This window comes from Schistocerca piceifrons, chromosome 2 (assembly GCF_021461385.2).
Source record: "Schistocerca piceifrons isolate TAMUIC-IGC-003096 chromosome 2, iqSchPice1.1, whole genome shotgun sequence".
NCBI lineage: Eukaryota > Metazoa > Arthropoda > Insecta > Orthoptera > Acrididae > Schistocerca > Schistocerca piceifrons.
The window spans coordinates 451,959,060-451,979,304 of NC_060139.1; the positions used below are offsets into that span (position 1 = coordinate 451,959,060).

Sequence of the window (20,245 nt, forward strand, 5' to 3'; positions counted from 1 at the left end):
GGGAAGGAAGAGAAGGGCAGACTTCAGCGAGGGCAGGCACGGAATTACACCGGGCAATCTTTGCACCCACCGGTCGCGGATCGCGCTTCCGATGTGGAGTCATAGATCGTTTTTCAAGGGGGTGCTGGGAAGAGAAATCCCAGGAGGGAGCTGCAGTACCGGCGGCCGCCGAAAGAGGGGAGCACTTCTCCGGTGGGGGAGGGGGAGCAGCACCCGAAGGGGTGGGTATGGGTACTGACAGGGAGGGTAAGTGGGAGAGGGAGGAGGAGGCTGAAGGCATGGAGCGAATGGGGTGGGGCTGGGAAGAGGAGGGGGTAGGAAGGGGAACGGATGTAATGGAAGCAAAAGTAGAAGACATAGACACGGGATGGACCCAGTCATAATTTTGACGAGCCTCAGTGTAGGTGAGCCGATCCAAGGTTTTGTTCTTGAATCCTTCTTTCTTTCACAAACACCGGGCATACAGGCGAGCGTGTAGAATGCTGTCCATGACAATTTACACACACTGGTGGGGAAGCACAGACACTCCCCTCATGGAGGGGGCACCCATAGTCACTGCAGAGGGGATCAGTGGTGCAGCAGGAAGACGTGTCCAAACTGCAAGCATTTAAAGCATCTCATCAGTGGTGGAATATAAGGTTTTACATCACACCGATACACCATTACCTTGACCTTCTCAAGGAGGACATCCCCCTCGAAGGCCAGGATAAAGGCGCCCATAGCGGTGTGATTGTTTGGAGGGCCTCACTGCACACGGTGGTTAAAACGAATCCCTTGCCGCTCAAGGTTAGCACGGAGCTCCTAGTCAGTTTGGAGAAGAAGATCTCTGTGGAAAATAATGCCCTGTACCGAGTTAAAGGTTTGGTGGGGCGTGACAGAGTCTGGGACATCACCGAGACAGTCACAAGCACGCAGGGCATCAGATTGGGCAGCAGAAGATGTCTTTATGAGCAAAGCACCAGACCACATTTTACTCATCGATTCCACTTCACCATACTTATCTTCAATCGTCTGCACAAAGGCTTGGTCATGGCAAAACTTCCGCCATCTGTCCTGGTACAAACCAGGTACCGAGGGAAAGGTTTCAACTCAAGCCAGTGAGCTTGACCCTCCTCCCAGGGGGTGGCCAGGAAGGGGAAGGCCAAAGGATCAGAAAGAGGAGTGTCACATCTGCTACCACTCTTAGAAACAGCCACAGAATGGCCAGGATGGTGAAGCTTTCGTCACTTCATGTGCAAGGCGTCTGCCCTAGTACCACCCACTCCAATCGGGCTCTCCCCATTGGCGCCACCCAGCCACAGCAAGGGCCGTCTGGCATGGCAGCCATTGCCGGGAGTTCTGGTGCCCTAAAGTTATGAGCATCGACTCCTGGGCATACACGAGGCGTTAACAGCTCATGTACTAGCAGTGTGATCCCTGTGGTTTCAGGGGGCTCAGCCAAGTGGGTACTTAACAGTCCCACCACATGGACTAGCTACCATGCTGGTTACCTAGCAGGAGGGGGGCCAGGGTGCAAAGAGAAAGGGGAGGAAAGGGGGATAGGAACCTGCACCATGGAAGCTAGGTACGGAGTTCATCCCCAAATGGCTCACACTGAACGGAAAATTTTGGAAATGGAGGTCAAACCCCAAGGGGACCAAAAAACGCTGAAATGGAGATGGAAACAGCAAACTAAACAATAACACAGACCAAAACAAAGCCAGGAGGACAGCCAGGCCGACATAAAAAAGTCCACTAAGAGGGAAAAGAGGGGGCAGGGACAAAGGAGTAAGGATAGGGAGGGAGAGGAACAGGGATGGTATTGCAGCCCTGAAAGGAAAGGAGACTGCAATCGCTCGGGGGCCCCGTGTGCGCCACACACGTACCCACAAAAGGACAGTCAGCCCCCTGGGGGTTCATAATTTTATGTTTGCGTTTGAAGAAGTCTAAAACATAAAAACAAGAAATGCAAAAGGTACATGACACCGGCCACGGAAATCCATTTTGTGTGCATTGACACAATACACTGCAAACGAAGAGGAAACAGCAATATCACTTAACTTTAATAGGGATCATGTGGAGACTACTACCCCCCCCCCCCCCCCCCCCCCCCCCCCCCGTACAACTTGGACTGCTCTGCCTATGCATCAATCTGGCAGCTAAGGAGCGCCAGAAAAATTTTTCCTGTTGGCATACGATGGCCTGTTGCTACAGCTGATATAGCTTACAGCCACACTTTTAAGTAGCCAGAAGCAGAAGAAGATACCGCTCATACGGTACTCAACTGCACATGCACATCAGCCAGCTGGGAACTGCTCAAACGAAACTAATGTAAACAGTTGTGATGTCACACTCATCAGGTGCAGTTTGTTGTTACGAAGTATTGCATAATCTTCATCCTAAAGCCTTTGACATATTTTGCTGTTTGCAGATGTTTGTGTGTGCACTGTGTTTTGTTGTTGTAAATGGCGCATTTCCTTTGCAACTTAAGTTTTATTTTGATTTTTCTCTCGTTTATGATTTACTGCTGCAGTACTATCCTGCAGTAGGGGGTACAGTAATATTCTTGGTCCACAAAATTTCAGGTGAACTGCCGGATGTTTGGAACTTCCTGCCACAATATTTCAGTGCACAGTCTTCTGGCCATCTTCAGGTGATACTGGTGAAAACTACCTGAGCTCTGGTATTTAAGGCCCCTCTGGCACATGTGTGGTGGATTCACTTGGTGTTGTGAGTGCAGTACTCGCTGCATCGATATCAATTCAATTGCCTTCCCGCGGTTCAGTCACAGAACTATGCTGGCTACGGAGGACACGAAGTTTTTCGATGACTGGATTCCATGCCGAATTCAACTGGTAACTGCCGTAACAATTAATAAGAGACTCATTGTCAGACAGCTGTATTTCCATGGATTCATTAATAATAGAACTCCAAAAGTTAGATGTATGGGCCACAATTTTTCTCTCATTGTAATTCATGGCCTGACCAGTGGAAATACAGTGTTCGGCGATGGCAGACTTATAAGGCTGAAGGAGGCGAGTATGCCGCTGATGTTCTACAATGTGATCCTGCACAGTATGCATCGTTTGCCCTACATAAGATTTGCCACACTCACATGGAACCCTGTAAACACCTGTCTTGCGCAGCTCTAGGTCGTATTTGACAGATCCCAACAGCGACGAAATTTTTGCAGGAGGGCAAAAGATTGCTTTCACTTTATATTTTCTTAGTATTCTGCCTATTTGCGCTGAAATATTACCAATATATGGTAAATAGGCAGTCGTTTCAAAGGCCTCTTCCTCTTCTTTGCTCTGTCATTTACAGTTCTGCAGCACTTTTTCCACTTGCTGGGACAAATACCCATTCTTCAGAAATACAGTCTGCAGGTGCTCCAGTTCTCTTTGCAAACTATCGGTGTCAGATATGAAGTGGGCTTGCTGAATCAATGTCTTCAAAACACCCATCGTTTGTGCCGGATGGTGGCAACTAGCGACTTGTAAGTAAAGGTCTGTGAGAGTGGGCTTTCTATATACCGAATGACCAAGTGTGCGATCACTCTTACGTCGCACCAATACGTCTAAGAATGGCAAGCAACCCTCCTTCTCCAACTCAATAGTAAATTTTATGTTTTCGTGTATGGACGTTGTAGGAATTCTCGCAGACGATCCAAACCATGAGGCCAAACTATAAAAGTATCATCATCATATCGCCAAAATACTGTTGGTTTAAAAGTGGCTGAGGCGAGTGCTCGCTCCTCAAAATCTTCCATAAAAAGATTGGCTAACAGGAGAGACAAAGGACTCCCCATGGCGACACCGTCTGATTGCTCATAAAACTCGTTGTTAAATAAAAAATATGTAGAGGAGAGAGTGTGTGCTCTAACAGTGCTGTAAAGTCTGCTCCAAACCTATTGCCAATAAGGTGTAGTGAGTCCCCAAGAGGTAAATTTGTAAAAAGTGAAACTACGTCAAAACTGACCAACAAGTCATAACTTTGCATCTGCAATAACTTAAGTCTGCACTAGAATTCTTTATGTGATGTGGACACTTTCCTACCATTGGTTTGAGCAAAGACGCCAAATACTTTGCTAAGTCACAAGTGGCTGCTCCAATATTACTCACAATTGGACGTAGTGGCACATTATCCTCGTGGATCTTCGGCAATCCGTATAGCCTAGGTGGAACTGAACTATTTGGTTTTAGTTTCTTAATTACCTCCTTTGGTAAGGAAATGTGATTCAGAAGTTCTGCTGTTTACCTCACCACTCGGGTAGTTGGATCCTTACATATTTTGCGATATGTTGAGTTGCTTAATAAAACATTAATCTTATTAATGTAGTCCTCCCGTAGCATTAAAACACTAGCATTACCTTTGTCCGATTTAAGTACCACAGTAATATTCTTTGTTAGAGTGTCAGTTGTTACCGGTAAAAAAAAAATAAAAAATAAAAATAAAAAAAATTAACTGAAAACTGAAACAATGAAAAATTCCCAGAATTCTTAAAAATTCCTGGGTTTTTCCCCAGTTGTACTGGGGAGTATACACCTGATACAGGAATTCCTTGTAGTAGTTTAGAGTTTTATTGTAAATTTTCTTAGTGGACTATTAATTTTTATAGTCTTCACTTGTGGTTTTAAATTTTTCTGTCACATTCCTGTGAACTATATAGTGACTCAATCCGCAGTCACATAGTTTAGGTTCATACTGTCCCATCAAACCTGATGAGTTAAATCAGAAAAAGTGCAATGCAGGGTGCAAAAATGTTGGTGAAACAAAAATATTTTATTTTGCAGAACTATAAAATCTTTTTACAATAAATAACAACACTTTACATATTTCTTACATGTTATGGCAACAATAATATCACAGTCTCATTCAGATTTAGTGTACTGAAGTTATACTGCTCATTTTAAAAATGAATTCCTTAAAGGTACATAATCCTGCATATATTTTGTATACTGACCATAGCTGCAATTAGGTGATTACACAGCTCAGTTTGCAAGGAAACTACAGACACCATTAAAAGCAGTTCCCACAATTTATGGTTTACAATTATAAAAAGGTACGAATGATGACTCACTCACACTCTCACTCTCTCTCTCTCCCCACCCACCCACCCACCCAGACACACACACACACACACACACACACACACGTATACATGTAACATGGGTTATACAAAGACAGACAAATGTAGTAGCACCATGTGTAAAATAAACACCAGTGGTTACACGGGCTCTTTACACACGATATACAGCTTCAATAAAGCGATGAATATTCAATTAATTTTTTTCATAACTCAGAAATGATCCACTATCTCAGTTAACTGATATTTTTAGCTGAAAATGCAACACATGTTGAAGATGGAAGAACTTAACCTAAATTGCATCATCTACAAATTTTTCACAGATAATTAAAATACAGCTTTTAAAATTTAAGTCCTCCTCTCATCAGAGGGCATTAAGGGAGGGGAAAACCCTTAAAAGTGTGATTGTAGCTATCACTGCCAAATCATTCATAATTTAGTTACTTAGTAACAAAAGTATATTTGTAGCATGGACTCCATTGTGAGAGGAGCGATGGACTCATAATACGAAATAAAATCTGGTGCTGAAAGTGAACCAGTACTATGCAGTTAATTACAAGCACAAATGTTGTCACTATGCTACGTCCATCAATTAACAATAACAATGCTTTGAAAAAAGTTTGATGATAATGCTTCTTCTAATGGACCACAGAAACTGATGGTTGCATAAATGGTAATATTAAGGAAAATGTTATGAGTGTGCATCTAAAATTTAAAAAAATTCTCTTTCAATAGTGAGAACAATAAAAGCAGCTTCAAGCACACATTCATTTTTGCCTCCCCACCTACTGATAATATATTTAGAATATTTAGCTTTTTTACACTAATTATAGGCCATATATTAAGTTAAATACATTTTCACTTTTAAAAATTATCTTGCTTCCATGAGGCATTGTCAGATCACTACCAAACATCATCACATAAGTTTTATATGACTAAAGAAACAAGTAAATTAACACATTAATATCTACATTTTTCACTTTACCCCTACATGAAAATGCATTATTCCCAAGAAATACTCCAAACACATAACACCTTGCTTTTCAAGGTTGAGACACAACTACAAAAGCTATAAATTAGTTATGGATGTTATATAAAATACTTTGTTTGTAGCCCACAACAGTGATTGTGGCTGTAAAGTGATTTTTTTAACCATAGTGTGAAACACTAAGTTTTTCTCCCCAACATGAGCCACATTTTAAACAAATCTTCAGTAGCTTATCAACTTAATAATATATCATTCATGTGATCTATGAGAATGCAACAGTTCCTTGATAGAAAATATTCATGCTCACAAGGAACAGCAGACCCTGCAAAGACCACAAAAGTGGAAGTAGTTTGTGTGTGAACTTTTAACTTCATGCAGAATCTACAAAAGCTTGACATCTTTGTAACATCACGGGGGTAGGAGAAGTGGTACAGGGAAGAAATATGTTGATAATACAGAATCTGAGAGAATAATACAAGAATATTTCTAGGAGCATGCAGCTCTGCTAAGCACCTGCTGCAATGCACTTGGGAAGTGCCCTTGTTACATACGCATCAACCCTTACTGAACAACAATTCTCACACCACAACATCGTGTGTCCTGCTGTTACCACTTGCAGGGCTGTGGACTTGGCCATCACCATTTATGGAATGTTCTCCTGAAACTGCTGGCACTGCAGTTGGTCCTGCAACACACAAGTAAGTATATGGAAGGTAAAAGTAACGAAAAGATAATTGCAAAGACAATGGACAGAATTATAATGTGGGTACTGTACTTCAAAATAAAATGATTAGTAAATAGGAAGAGTGCAAAAAAGTAGATGTATTGCTGGTGGTTAGTAGGTTTGATATCGACAGAGATGGGGGTCAACATCTTGGAAAATGGCTTGATGGGTTGAGTAGGACCAGGTGAGGAGTGTAACAGTTATATGAGAAGTACACTTTGTCTCATACTAACATATATACGGAGGTGTAGATGCAGATTAAGAAATCTCGTAGCTTTGTCCTTCATCCAGAGGTAGAGGATTGAAAGCAGAGGAAAAGAATCTGTATGTTAAGTTTGGAGGGAGAATCTCTTTCTCTCTGGAGCAGCTCTCTCTGAGAAATTTATTTCCCTGTTAAAAAGAAACTTCCTATCTTTCTCTTGCTCTCATCCAACTCCTGATTTTACTCTCAATGAAACTTCTTTACATTGTGTTTAATCTTGTGAATTTTCACTGACTGTGTTCAAGTAACTTACGAGAACATTGCTGGGGGCCATCTTCGACATCAGCCAATATTTCAAGGCACAAATGCAATGTGTGAGTGTTGCACAAGGAAATTTAAACCCTTGGTACGTGGGGCTCTGCTGGCCAAGAACCATAATGTGGCATGTGCAGAAAGACAAAACTCAAAAAATGATCATATGGCATTGCTGGATGGGAGACTCCATCTGGAGCTGTTCAGTTGCTAGGTGCAGGTCCTCTACTTGACACCATTTTGATGACTTGTGGGCCAATGAAGATGGGATAAAATGATTAGGACAACATAAACTTCTAGTGCCTGAGTGAAGAAAATGTTCAACCCAGTCAGGAATGCTAACCAGCTAACCACTAGAACACAAGCTGCAGAGGGCCCCCCCCCCCCCCCCCCCCACACACACACACACACAAAACTAGGGTAACCACACAGCCATCGGGAGCCCTTTGTCCCTTATTACTGCCAATTTGTTTACGGAAGAGTTCAAGACGTGTGCTGGAGTAGATGGCACTGAAACCTGTATGCTTTTTTAGATATGGGGATAAAATTTTTGTTGTTTGGCCTCATGGCAACAAGAATTTAAATGGCTTTTTAGTATTTATGGTTTCAATCTACCCAAATATCACTTCACTAAGGAGGTGGAAGAGGGTGAGTGCCTTCCTTTCCTGACGTGTTGGTCAAGATTGAGGTTGGTGATGTATTAGTGCATGCCATTTATAGAAAGCCAACTCAAGCAGATTTGCAAGTTGACTGTTAGTTTTAACTATGTGGCTCAACACGATACATTGGTTTACAGAACATAAGTCATTTCAAACCTAGGAAATCTGCCTACTGAGTTAGCCCACCTCACAGTCACCTTTGCCAGAATGGTTATACTGAAAGACAAATCAGACATGTTGTGCTATAGAACAACTGTCGATCAGGTGAGTGATGAAAATAATGAGGTGGCACTTAAGTCTACAGCCATTTTACAGTTGGTTGTATTCTGTGGAAACCTGATGTGAAGTGTGTTTTTTTTTTTACCATTACCTAACATTAGGCTCCATTTAGGGTCTGTAGAGGATGATCTTGGTTTGCATAAGGTGGGCACCTACCACACCCCTTGTAGTTGTGGCATGTCATACATTGGTCAAATTATCAGGATCAAGGAGGGTTGGTGTAAAACGCATACGCACCACATGCACAGCTGAAAAAAATCTGCTGTTGAAGAACATTACCTTGGTACCAATAATCCTATGGAATGTAACAACAAAGAGATTCTGGAAGACACTTCCAGCACTTGGGATTATGTTATTCACAATGCAATTGAGAATAAGCAAGTGACCTAATAAATAGAGGTAGAGGTTGTCACGTAAATTTTGCTCTCTCCCTGATCAAACAACAGGGGGATCAGTACTACTTCCTTTGGTTGTGTGGTAGCATTAGTTATTTATGGTGTGTGTGTGTGTGTGTGTGTGTGTGTGTGTGTGTGTGTGTGTGTGTATACACGTGCACGTGCACATTGGTGGGCACGTGCGGGCGTTTTGTATTTTTTTTGCATATGCCATATTATGATTTTTTGTTGGCGTAGTACCACCTACTGAGAGTTTAAGTTTCTGGTTGCATCTGGGCCTCAACTGTTTGAACATTTCATACGTGTGGAGGGAACTCAAGTTTCACTGGCTATGCTTTCAAATTCTGATTTTTATTGTATTTACTGGCTGAAGACAATTTGCTGACTAATTGTGCTCTAATCATTCAAAAGAATATGCTCAGCTTTTAGATACAAAAAGTTCAGTCAAGAAACCACTGACTTTGTCCAGTTCTTTTTGCTCAGTGTCCAAGATGATATATATGTACTGTAGAACTAAGAAGTCTCCACTCTCTTCATGTTGTGCTTTATGACAGACAACCTGGGCATCTTAATCTAAACATACCTTACTTGTGGCCAAGTAGTTTGTGTAAAGCAAAAAAATATGTGAAGTGGTAGTGAATTACATTAGGCTGAATGCTTACCAGGCTGATTGAGCCATGCCTACAATTTTGCTCATTTGGTTTACTGCTACCTATTTGTAATGCAAAATTCTCCTTCTGCAAGGTGGAAGGTTATTGTCTGGGCTAGCCTAGATTTACATACTGTCCTCCCCTTCCAGTTGGGGATGTCATGTGCCTGAAACTGGTTGCTTGATACATACAGGCTCTTACTATACATACATTGTCCTCCTGCATTTATTAGCCATCTTGAAATTGTTATTAATGACCTTGTGTTTAATATGGATGTTTTTTCCCTCGAAACTCAAAATGGAGATTGCTCTATTCGTTTGTGAGTAATAACTGCTTTCTCTGGTGGAGGAGAGGGGGTTCCAGATATTGGAAAAATGTTAATTATTTAGGAAGCAACTGAGAGTAAATTAGCTAGTGACCTCATAAACTTGATCGAGCAACAGAGCCAACACTTGCAGAAAAAGTATTTGGATTTATATCCAAATTCACAAAGATTTTTCATTTTATATATTACTAAAGTGGCAGAATAATATCTCTTATGTCATTATGAGGTCATGTGAATAATACTTTGTGACTGGTTCTATCACATGTAATTTCAAATATCACCTATTGCTAGTTTATATTCATATTTAGCACATTCTTTTTTTTAATATAAGAGACAAACTACAATCAAAATGAAAAACACAGTGTTATACAGTAGGGAAACTGCAGATGAGGATTTTGTTGAACATTATTGTTAGCAACATCACATTGGGTCAGTCTATCTGACAATGACTGCATCGTAGCTTCCTCCTGGATACAACTTCCACAGTTTCTTCTTCACTTCAACATGTAAACAAAATGTGTGTTCTGGCTTCATCCAGAAGGTGCTCCCATTCTTCCCAATGTCTTGTGGTGCTTAAGAGATCTGTACTCCTGTTTCACTGTGTGAGGTCCTCTCATCAATTCTGTTGGTATGATCTTGCAATTTTCTTTTATTTTTGTTCCAGTTTTAAGAATTAATTCTGTACTTATGATTAGTCATTCATCAAATCAAGAGCATCCTTTGAAGTTTCTTAGCAAAGTTATTCTCACTGTCTGGGTAGTTTACATGTCCTTCTGTAACACTCCCATGTCAGAAGCAGTACCACAATAGTGTTCTGATGATGATCCCACATACACATTCAAAGACCAGTACTTTTATTTCTCCACCTCTGACCTAGTCGTAACTGCTGTCAGTCCCTCACTAACAAGAGTGAGACATCTGTTCAAAGATAGTGTTGTGGGTAATAATAACTGATCAAGTAGAGTATTTAGCTGCGAAAGCAGTCATATTATACCTGGGATCTAATATTTCTAGGTTGTACTCTTTTTTGACCTGTTCTAATTTTTAAACATACCACTGAAAGGCACTTTCTCTTTTTTGTATAACAGAAATATTATCAGTGTATAAAAGGATGTTTATAACTATATCCTCACTTATTTTTATTCCAAGCTGACAGTACAGTTTATGTACGGATATCACTCTCATCATACTCCAAGCAATATTCTCAATTTTTATCACGAATTTTTTCTGGGTGAAGAACAATGTATGCAGTTCCATAGAGAACAATGTATGCAGTTTCATATATTCTTTTAAGAATGTCACTGCATGTATTGCATGCATACAGTACTGTGGTCAGACTGTAAAGCATCAAATTCTAGACACATTCTTTGACCATTGCCTGTTACTGTGTTTTTATCATGACTGCATTTACGCCTGCAGAGGTGAAAGGAACTTTATATGCTGTTTAAATAAGAACTCAGAAGTCTTTGACAATAGCAGTTAGGTTCTTTGGAATATTACAAAACATGTTCCTGAATGCCATATGTGATGTGCTAGACTACAATCACTAACTTTCACCAAGTCTCTGTTCCCACACGCACTTCACTAACACAACAGTTAGCAGTATAAAAACAATTGCAGTATACAGAGTGTAACCACGTTAGACAGGTGTTTTACACTTTTACTGTAATGTGGTAAGACACAGCCGGTGCCAAGACAGAGCACCAGGAATCTGGCCATCACCGCCAGTAGAAATCCTTGCCAGTTCAGCGACTAAGCAGAAGCAGCCACTTCCATACTACTGATTCTGCATGCCAACTATCTGGGGCATCAAACATCAACCAGCCTTCAGACAGTTTTTGCAGTATGACACACTGCCACACGACAACAGACAGACATCAGTCACTGACCCTGTTCCATACCTTTCCACCATGAAATGCAATTCTTCCTGGCCCCCCCCTCTCTCTCTCTCTCTCTCTCTCTCTCTCTCTCTCTCTCTCTCTCTCTCTCTGTGTGTGTGTGTGTGTGTGTGTGTGTGTGTGTGTGTGTGTGTGTGTGTGTGTGTATAAAAGGGCTAAAATTTTTTAAACATTGTGAGGAGTAAACCTCGCTCACCCCCATCTCACTCGTGCTGACAGACACAATCACTCCATCTCTCACATCATAAGACAATGGAGAAAGGGTAACAAAGCTAAACTTGGGATTAAAACATAATGTAAATGACAGAGGAGCTAAAATAAACAGCACAGGGAAATATGACTGTCTAACCAGTTTTTAAAAAAAGCGTGAGCTAGTCACACTGTTAATACATTCAGAACATCACCCTAGAATTTTACAGAACAAATTGGACATATTACACATCTTAAAGTTCTAACAACATTTGGATGAATGTCAAGTAAAGTAGAGGGCAGAAGTGTCAGCAAATCTGCCACAGCCCTCTGGTCTCAAAAGAGAATACAGTCTAGTAAAATGTGGTGCACAGTAATCCATACATTATAAGCGCCACAACTGGAGAGTCCTCTTGCCGGAGCAAGAAGGTGTGTGTCCCAGGAATGTGGCTTATTCGAAGATGAGTAAGGAGGACCTAATCCTGCCTGCATGCCTGGAAGTAGGTACACACTTTACTAGACACAATTTACTGTCTGTCACTTCCAGAAACTCTTCTTCCTACTGACGCATGACACTGTACTGTAACAGTGAGGCAATACTGTGCAGGGGGATGGCACACTCAACTAACTGAGAGTCACAAAACATCTCCTTGGCTACTACATATGGCCTTTCATTCCCCACAATATCCGTATGCCCAGGCACCCAGCAGAAACCTACCTCTTTTCCCTTGCCTCTGTAAGTACAGAGGGGCATTCTGAATATCATTACTACTTTATCGGCTGGATACATGCATTGCAGAAAGTGAAGGGCACTCACGGAGTTAGAACACATGAGGAATTTAGCAGGCACGGCACATCTCATCTGCTACAGCACCCTCAGGATCGTAGATAATTCAGACCCTCAGGATCGCAGATAATTCAGCATCGAAGACACTGAAATCTGGAGGCAACTGAATCTTAAGAACACAGTCAGGGAAAACAACAGAGCAGCCAATGGAATCCATCTGTTTAGACCCATCCGTGAATACAGCTACAAAGTTGTGGCGCTCATTTAAAATGTCAGAAAATATTGAATTAAAAACATAAAAAGGAGATCAATCACCCTATACTGCACTAAATCTAAAACCTCCCTGGGTCTCTGTAGTAACCAGATATGAGCCCGTACGTGCCACACACCAAGGGACCACATACACTCTGCACAGATCCCAAACAGCCTCATTGCCTGTGGACGATCAGTAGAGAGGCACTCCATAGCTGGCCAAGCAAAGGTATGGTATGCTGGGGAAGTTGGAATAGCTTGGAACTTAATGCCTGAAGCAAAATCATGAGTTGCCGATGGATGGTAAGTGGCCATTCACCAGTTTTAGCACAGAGACTAGGTATGGGGCTGGTCTTGTAAGTGCCTGTGGCCAGCCTGATCCCCTCATGGTGTGCAGCATCAACGATCTTCAGGTGAGGAGGCCTCACTGACCCACACACTGTGCACCACAGTCAGCCACAACTGCACAAAGGTCCTATAAACTGCAGCAGATGTGCCCTGTCCATTCCCCAGGACCTGTGGCTTAGACACTTCAAGATGTTCAGTGCCTTCTGGGCGCTTGGCCTCAGGTCTTTTAGGTGGAGTCTGGAGTAAAAAATGTGGCCCAGAAACCTCACAGTTTTTAAAAGCGTCAATGGTGTTCCACATATGCAAGTCAGGTGAATTAAAACAACAATGACAAGATTAAAATGAACATACTTCTTGCAGAAAATATAAAACCGGTGTTTGTAGTCAATTCCTCCAACCTATTCACCGTAAGTTGCAGCTAATGACTTGCTGCTGCAGTATTGGAGGAAAAGCAGAAGAATGCAAAATCATCCACAAATAAGGAGCATTGGACAGGGCTCCATATTGTGGACATTACACAGCTAATGGCTATAGAAAAAAAGTGTGACACTTAAAACACTGCTCTGGATTAACACCATTTTCCTGGACAAAACTATCTTATCACATATCATAGACTCTGTATCTAAAAGATGTTTTCAGAGGAGGGATCAAATGAAGATGGGGAGTTGACCAAGAAAGCCCCATTTGTGTAGCTGACTGAGAATATTGGGCCTCCAAGTAGTGTTGTACACCATACTGATTGCAAAAAATACCCCCAGACAATGCTTTTTATGCAGGAAAGCCTGGTGATTTCCACCTCTAGCAGAGTCAGGTTGTCAACAGTTGACCAATATTTCCTGAATCCACACTGTGAGTGGCTAAGTAGCTGCCTGTCCTTTAATATCCAGACAGGACGACAACTGACAATGCACTCTAAAGTCTTTCCTATACAGCTCATTTAGGTGTCACTCCGGTAACTGCTGGGAAACATCTGGTCCTTTCTTGATTTGAAGAGAGGTACCAAGATTGCCTCTCACCATGACTCGGGAAATTGGCCTGTCAGCCATATCAAATTAAAACTTTGTAAGAGAATTTCCTTTGACACTCTTTGCAAGTTCTACAGCATGACGTAACACATTTGGTGACGTAACACATTTGGTCATGACTGGGTACTGTAAAATGAGTGGAAGACAGTGCCAAATCTAGAGTCCACATGGAGAATGGGCAGTTCCAGGACTCTGAATTGGTGGAACAGAAGTGCAACTCAACCCTCTCTTCAGTGGTATGGTAACAACGGAGCACTGGATCTTGCTAGCAGTAGCAGTAGTCAGTGCCAAATGTTCTGTCATTGTCTGTGCCATTTCTCCAGGTGTCGTTTGGAGACAAGAGGTAATCAACTGCCTTTATGGGGAATCACTCAGGTGTAGAACAAGTTGACAGGACCCAGGAACACTTGCCATAACCTTTTCTTGCTCACCTTGATGGTGAGCCTTGTCCCTCACCAACTGAAAGGCCACAAGGTTTTCTGACATTGTATGGCACTTGAACAATTGCAGAGCCACATGCCTGACGCAGATTACTGAATGGCACTTATCAGTCCACCAAGGGACAGCTTGCCTTTGAAAATGACGGGAGGGCTTCAGGATGGAGATGTCAGTGGTATAGTGGATCATTCATGTGATGTGGTCCACCTACTCCTGGATGCTGTTGTGACATTTGAACACTGCCAGCTGGCTGAAAAATGACCAGCTGGCTCTGCTGATCATCCATCCATGGCTGCATATTTTTAGGGAGAGCTTCACCAGTAGGTGAATCCAGAGTGGGAAGTGGTCATCAGAATGAAGGTTATCAGCGACTTTCCCCTGAACAGTGTCCACGAGGGCTGAAGAGCAGGAAAAGAGCTCAATGGCTGAGGATGTTCCAGTAGTGGCACAAAGACATGTGAACACTCGTGCTGGGGATACACAGCTCGAGAGACATCATGTGCTCTCCAAAATCTAACCCCAAGGGCAAGCAGAGGTTGAACACTACAATACATGATGATAATTGAAGTCTCCAAGTAAGAGAAATGGTTGGGGAGCTGTCCTATAACATCTGTGAGAGCCTCAGAATCTGTCGCAACTTATGGAAGTAAATAAAGTGAGCTAACAGTGATCCTCTGACACACAAGAATTTCAACTGAAACTGCTTGCATCTCAGTACCTACAGGGACAGCATAGGAGTGGTGTGCATTATTGAAAAACAAAGTGGCCCCTCCCTTCGCCCTGTCCCCAGACAGATCATGCTTGCAATGGAGGACATAGCCTCTTAGCACAGAGGCCTCAGATGCTTTAAAAACACATTTCCTGCAAACACACGCAGAGAGGAAGCTCCTGTGCTAGGAGTTTCAATTCTTCCATGTGTGTCCTGAACCCATTGATGATTAATGTTCCACTGTAGTGTGGGAGCCATTTATTATAAGGGTAACACTTTCACCCTATCTTTCCACCCCGTAATGGATCCTGAAATGGATGAAGAGATAGCCTTGGGGTGAGATGAGTGCCCAGGTTGACATCAAGGTCCATCAGCTGTGAAGATGAATCAAGAGAGACCTCACAGACAGGGACATTGACATCATAAGACCGTTTTCTGTCTCCACCAGCAGCTGACACTTGGTCTTTGATTTTTTGGCCTGAGGAGTATTCAGAGCCACAACCATGGCAGTGGTAGTAGCAGTATTTGACAGTGGAACAGACTGAATCAATTGAAGGGTAGGGAACCCTGCAGTACCAGCAGCCACGGACTTTTGTGATGTTTTGGGGAGGCGGGAGGAGAGATACAAGCTTTTAAATAAATGCAGCAGCAGAAGTGTGTTGACAAATACAAGTAGTAGTGCTGACACCAGCAACCTCCATTTGTGTATCAAGCATCGACTTTCAGAACAGGCTTTTTAAGAGCTGGAGCAAAGGAGGTAGTTAATGTGGGGAGCTGCATGGCCTAATACGTCTTTTTGGCCTCACCACATGAGATGTGCTTCATAGTTTTAAGTACTCATATCTTCCGTTCTTTAAGGTACATGCTGAGATTCAACTACAGACAGGGTGATGCCCAGAGCAATTCACGCACTTCAAAGGAGATGAACAAACGACTCATTCACGGGTGGTCTTATCACATTTACTGCAAGTGGCTTCTCCCTTAGATCCTAAACTGCTGTGCTCAAAGTGCTGGCATTTAAAACAGTTCAGTTGGGGATGTAGGGCCACACACATAAATGAGGGAAACCTGCCTTGATATGCTCTGGGAGTTCCATACTATTTAATGCGAGGATAAAGGATTCAGATTTTACTAATCCCCATCCACCATTTTTGTGATATTCTGTGCACCAACAATGCCTTCTTGAGCCCACTCAACCAACAGTTGTTCTTTGAGGATGTCCACCAGATTTCTGTATGTCCCAACACCTCTGCTGAAGTTTAAGGTGCTGTGTAGCTCAGTTACAATTGCATATTCTCTGAGGCACTGAACTTTCTGGAGGTTGCTTACCAGCAGTATCTTTACCAACAACATTCCACTGTGCAATTGCTTGACAGATTTTAAATTGCCAGCAATTTGCTGTAAATTTTTCTGAATACAGAAAGGTGAATTAAAAACCACGGCTACAGCTTGGTATTTCTGCAGAAAATTGTTCATAATATGGGTTGACAGAGTGATGAGATGATCAACTGGAGAGTGGTGCTTACGAAATCCACATTGTACATTTGATAGCAAATTCTGAGACTCAAGCCACCATATCAGTTGATCATTTATCATGTGTTTGATCACCTTGCAGACACAGCTGTTGAGGGAAATTGGGTACTAGCTGGATGGAAGATGTCTGACCTTAACAGGCTTGGATACAGGGATTACAGTGGCCTCAAGCCAATGTCTGGGAAACATGCCATCCGTCCAAATGCAATTATATGTATGAAGGAGAAAGTGCTTCCTGTCAAGTGCTGCAATATCTCAATGTGAATATCGTTCAGCACTGGAGAGAAGGACTATGACGGGGTGAGAGCATGTTTGAGCTCTCTCACTGTAAAAATGGTTTTGTAGCATTTGCAATTCTTGGAGATTTCTCCGAAGCCGCCTCCTCTCGTTTATGAAGGAGGAAGGCAAGATGGTAATGGGTGGTGGGGTTCGCTATCTCTGCAAAGTATCGACCCAAGGTGCTGTAAATATCGATAGGGTGCATGATGACACCATTTGTTATAGTCAATCCAGGAATCAGAAGAAATACTTTGTTTCCAGAAAGAAATAGTAGAGTACCTCCAACAACAGAAGAGGGAGTAAAACTGTTAAAAGAATTAGTAAAAGAGATCCCGCTAGATTTTTTGCTATCTCTGATAAAGCAACAACATTGAGGGCAACTGTTTATAACACAAATACAGTTCTCCTTCGTGGGATGGCATTCAAAGACAGAGTGCAAGTCTCCACGAGCGAGCCTGCATCGAGGCATTCGTTAGTCCATCAGGGGACTGGGCCATGTCACAGTACTAAGAAGTTCAAGGGATGGGACATTCTACACCAGTAGGAATAACATTTGTAAGGTACTCTATCTGATCATCACTACTGCAGTAATGTTGTTCGTCAAAGGTTGCCAATGAAGAGTGGAGCCTCCATTTGGCTTTAGAAAGCTGCCAATTGATTTTGCACACAGATGGGGCATACAGATGAATTGTATTCTTGATGTTATGCTGTGATATTTGTTGAAGCAAAAATGTTATCTTCATTTTTCAAATTTTTCCAAAGACACCCACGTCCTCATCGTAAGATCACCTGTGATCTTTAACCTGGAGTTTATTATTCTAGTATATGCAGAAATTTATAAAATTTTACCCCATTCATTTTCAAATTATTAGTCTGTCCTCTTTTTTTAAAAGGGGCTATAAAACAGTTTTGACAGGAACAAATAGAGCATCAGATTATAATCCAATGTTTACTTACCTCTCTCACAAAACATCACATTACCTTGCTGTTGTGCCTCATCTGGAGCTTCGGCTGACGCATACAAACTGTCCCAGTAATCAGATGAGGTTTCTGTTGAAGCAGAAGAGGACTCTGAGGTTACAGATTCTGAATCTTGCTGTGGCTGGAGCCGCTGATGTGCCACTTCAGGCTGCACTGAATGAAAGAGTCTGCGTCGTCTACCAATGTGACGTGCAATTCCTTGGGGTAAAGAAGCTGCTGGCGCAGACCGTGACAGATCTGCAGCCAAATCATTCTGTTCAACACGATTTGTACTCCCACCTGTGATGCTGCTCCCCTGAAATTAATAAAATTATCATATAAATACATTCGTGTTTGACATCATTACATCATTAATTGCTCTGTCTTGCTCCCCCCCCCCTCCCCCAAAGTGTGTGTGTGTGTGTGTGTGTGTGTGTGTGTGTGTGTGTGTGTGTGTGTGTGTCAGGAGGGAGGAGGGGGGGGGGGGGGGAAGGGGGTAAGCAAAACAGCAAAAATGTTACCAATAGTCTCTGTACACCCTCTGTTTATTCCAGAGACAACAGTAATGTAATTGTGTGTGGGATTTCTTTTGCTACTACTATAATGCTTAGTCAGACAGAAGTTAAGATGACCCTCATTCAGGTCATGTGTAGAATGTAGTTTATTCGTCTCATAACATAAGTTACAAATCAAAGATTTTTGTACTAGAGACACATCAAATTACTTAAAAAATAAAAGGTTATAATAATTAACATATTTAAGCAGGCATTTCTGAATTTTTAGAGATGAACAATTTAACAAGAACATATACAACACTTATCATCATTTTGTAGCTTGCAATACAATTTATACAATGTATTAAAATTTTATTATATAATACACAATCTTTATTGTTTCCTTTCTTTTCAAATTGCCAAACTGTCCTGCATAAATTCTTCAATTGAATAACATTTTTTCCACTAGTGTATTAAATAACAATCTTTTTAGTGGGTCAAACCCCATATTTAAAAGATTTGTGCGATTTAATTTATTGTAAATTTTTAATCCCATGTACAATGACGTTTGAGCATAAAGTTTCAAATTATGACAGGGAAGTTTGAAACTGTGTCTGTGATGAGTACTGAATTGAAGTTGAAATGAAAATTGTCAAGTGAGTTTTGATTTTTATAAATGAAAATAAAAAATTCATAGATGTACAGAGAAGGAATGGTTAGTACTTTTAATTTTTTAAATAATGGGCGACATGATGTACTTTTTTCGACTAAACACGTTTCTTATGATTCTCTTTTGAAGTGTAACTGATCTTGCGCTGTTCATAGAGTTTCCACAGAAAATTATTCTGTATCAAATTATAGTCTCAAAGTATCAGTGGTAGACTATCTTCCTGGTTTCCATGAGTGTGGAACCAGATAAGACATTCATTGCACAAACTAGGCTATTTAGTTTGTTTGCTAAGAAGTCTACATGTGCCTTCCAATTTAAATCTTTGTCAAGATTTAGACCTAAAAATTTTACATAACTTGCTTCAGTCATTTCGTGATTGCAACGCACTATTTTTATGGGAGATTCCGATGATGTTTCAGCAATGAAATGCACTAACTGTGTTTTTGTGACATTGAGTTTTAATCAATTTTGCTGAAACCATAATTCTAGGTTTCCCATTATATTTTCCACAGTATCATGAATTTGCTCTAAATTGTCATTTTCAATTAAAACCGAGGTTTCATCTGCAAATAAAACGCAGTGAACTTCAATGCTTAAAGGTAAATCATTTATGTACAGCAGAAAAAGATAAGGTCCTAAAATTGAGCCTTGTCGGACCCCTGTACAAACCTTTTACCAGTCCGAGAATGATTTTTTTCCATTTTAATTTAGAATAACTCCCTGTTTTCTTTCTGGCAAATAAGATTTTAACCACTGTAATGCCCTGTCCATGATCCATCTCTCTAACATGCGTAGAAGTAGTAAGTGATTGACAGAGTCAAAAGCTTTGGCCAAATCACAAAAAATACCTGTGACCTTTTTACCCTTGTCTAAAGCAGAGCTTATCTTTTCAGTGAATTCCACAGTAGCATTTATTGTATTTTCCCCCTTTAGAAATCCAAATTGATTTTTAACTAAAATATCTTTTTCTATAAGAATGTTTTCAAGATGTTTTGCAACAATCGTTCACCTTACCAAAAACTGGCAGCAGGGAAATAGGATGCTAATTTCCCATGTCATCTGGT

General features: G+C 41.5%; 1 protein-coding gene across 1 annotated transcript in view; it reads right to left on the bottom strand.

Moving 5' to 3' along the window:
• Window positions 1-5,084: 5,084 nt before the first annotated feature.
• LOC124775070 (E3 ubiquitin-protein ligase RNF13) overlaps window positions 5,085-20,245 on the bottom strand; it is a 115,191-nt gene continuing 100,030 nt past the window's right edge. The window contains 2 exon segments of the mRNA XM_047249873.1: window positions 5,085-6,738; window positions 18,039-18,333. Of these exon segments, the coding sequence (XP_047105829.1) occupies window positions 6,632-6,738; window positions 18,039-18,333 (402 nt within the window). The 3' untranslated portion in view covers window positions 5,085-6,631.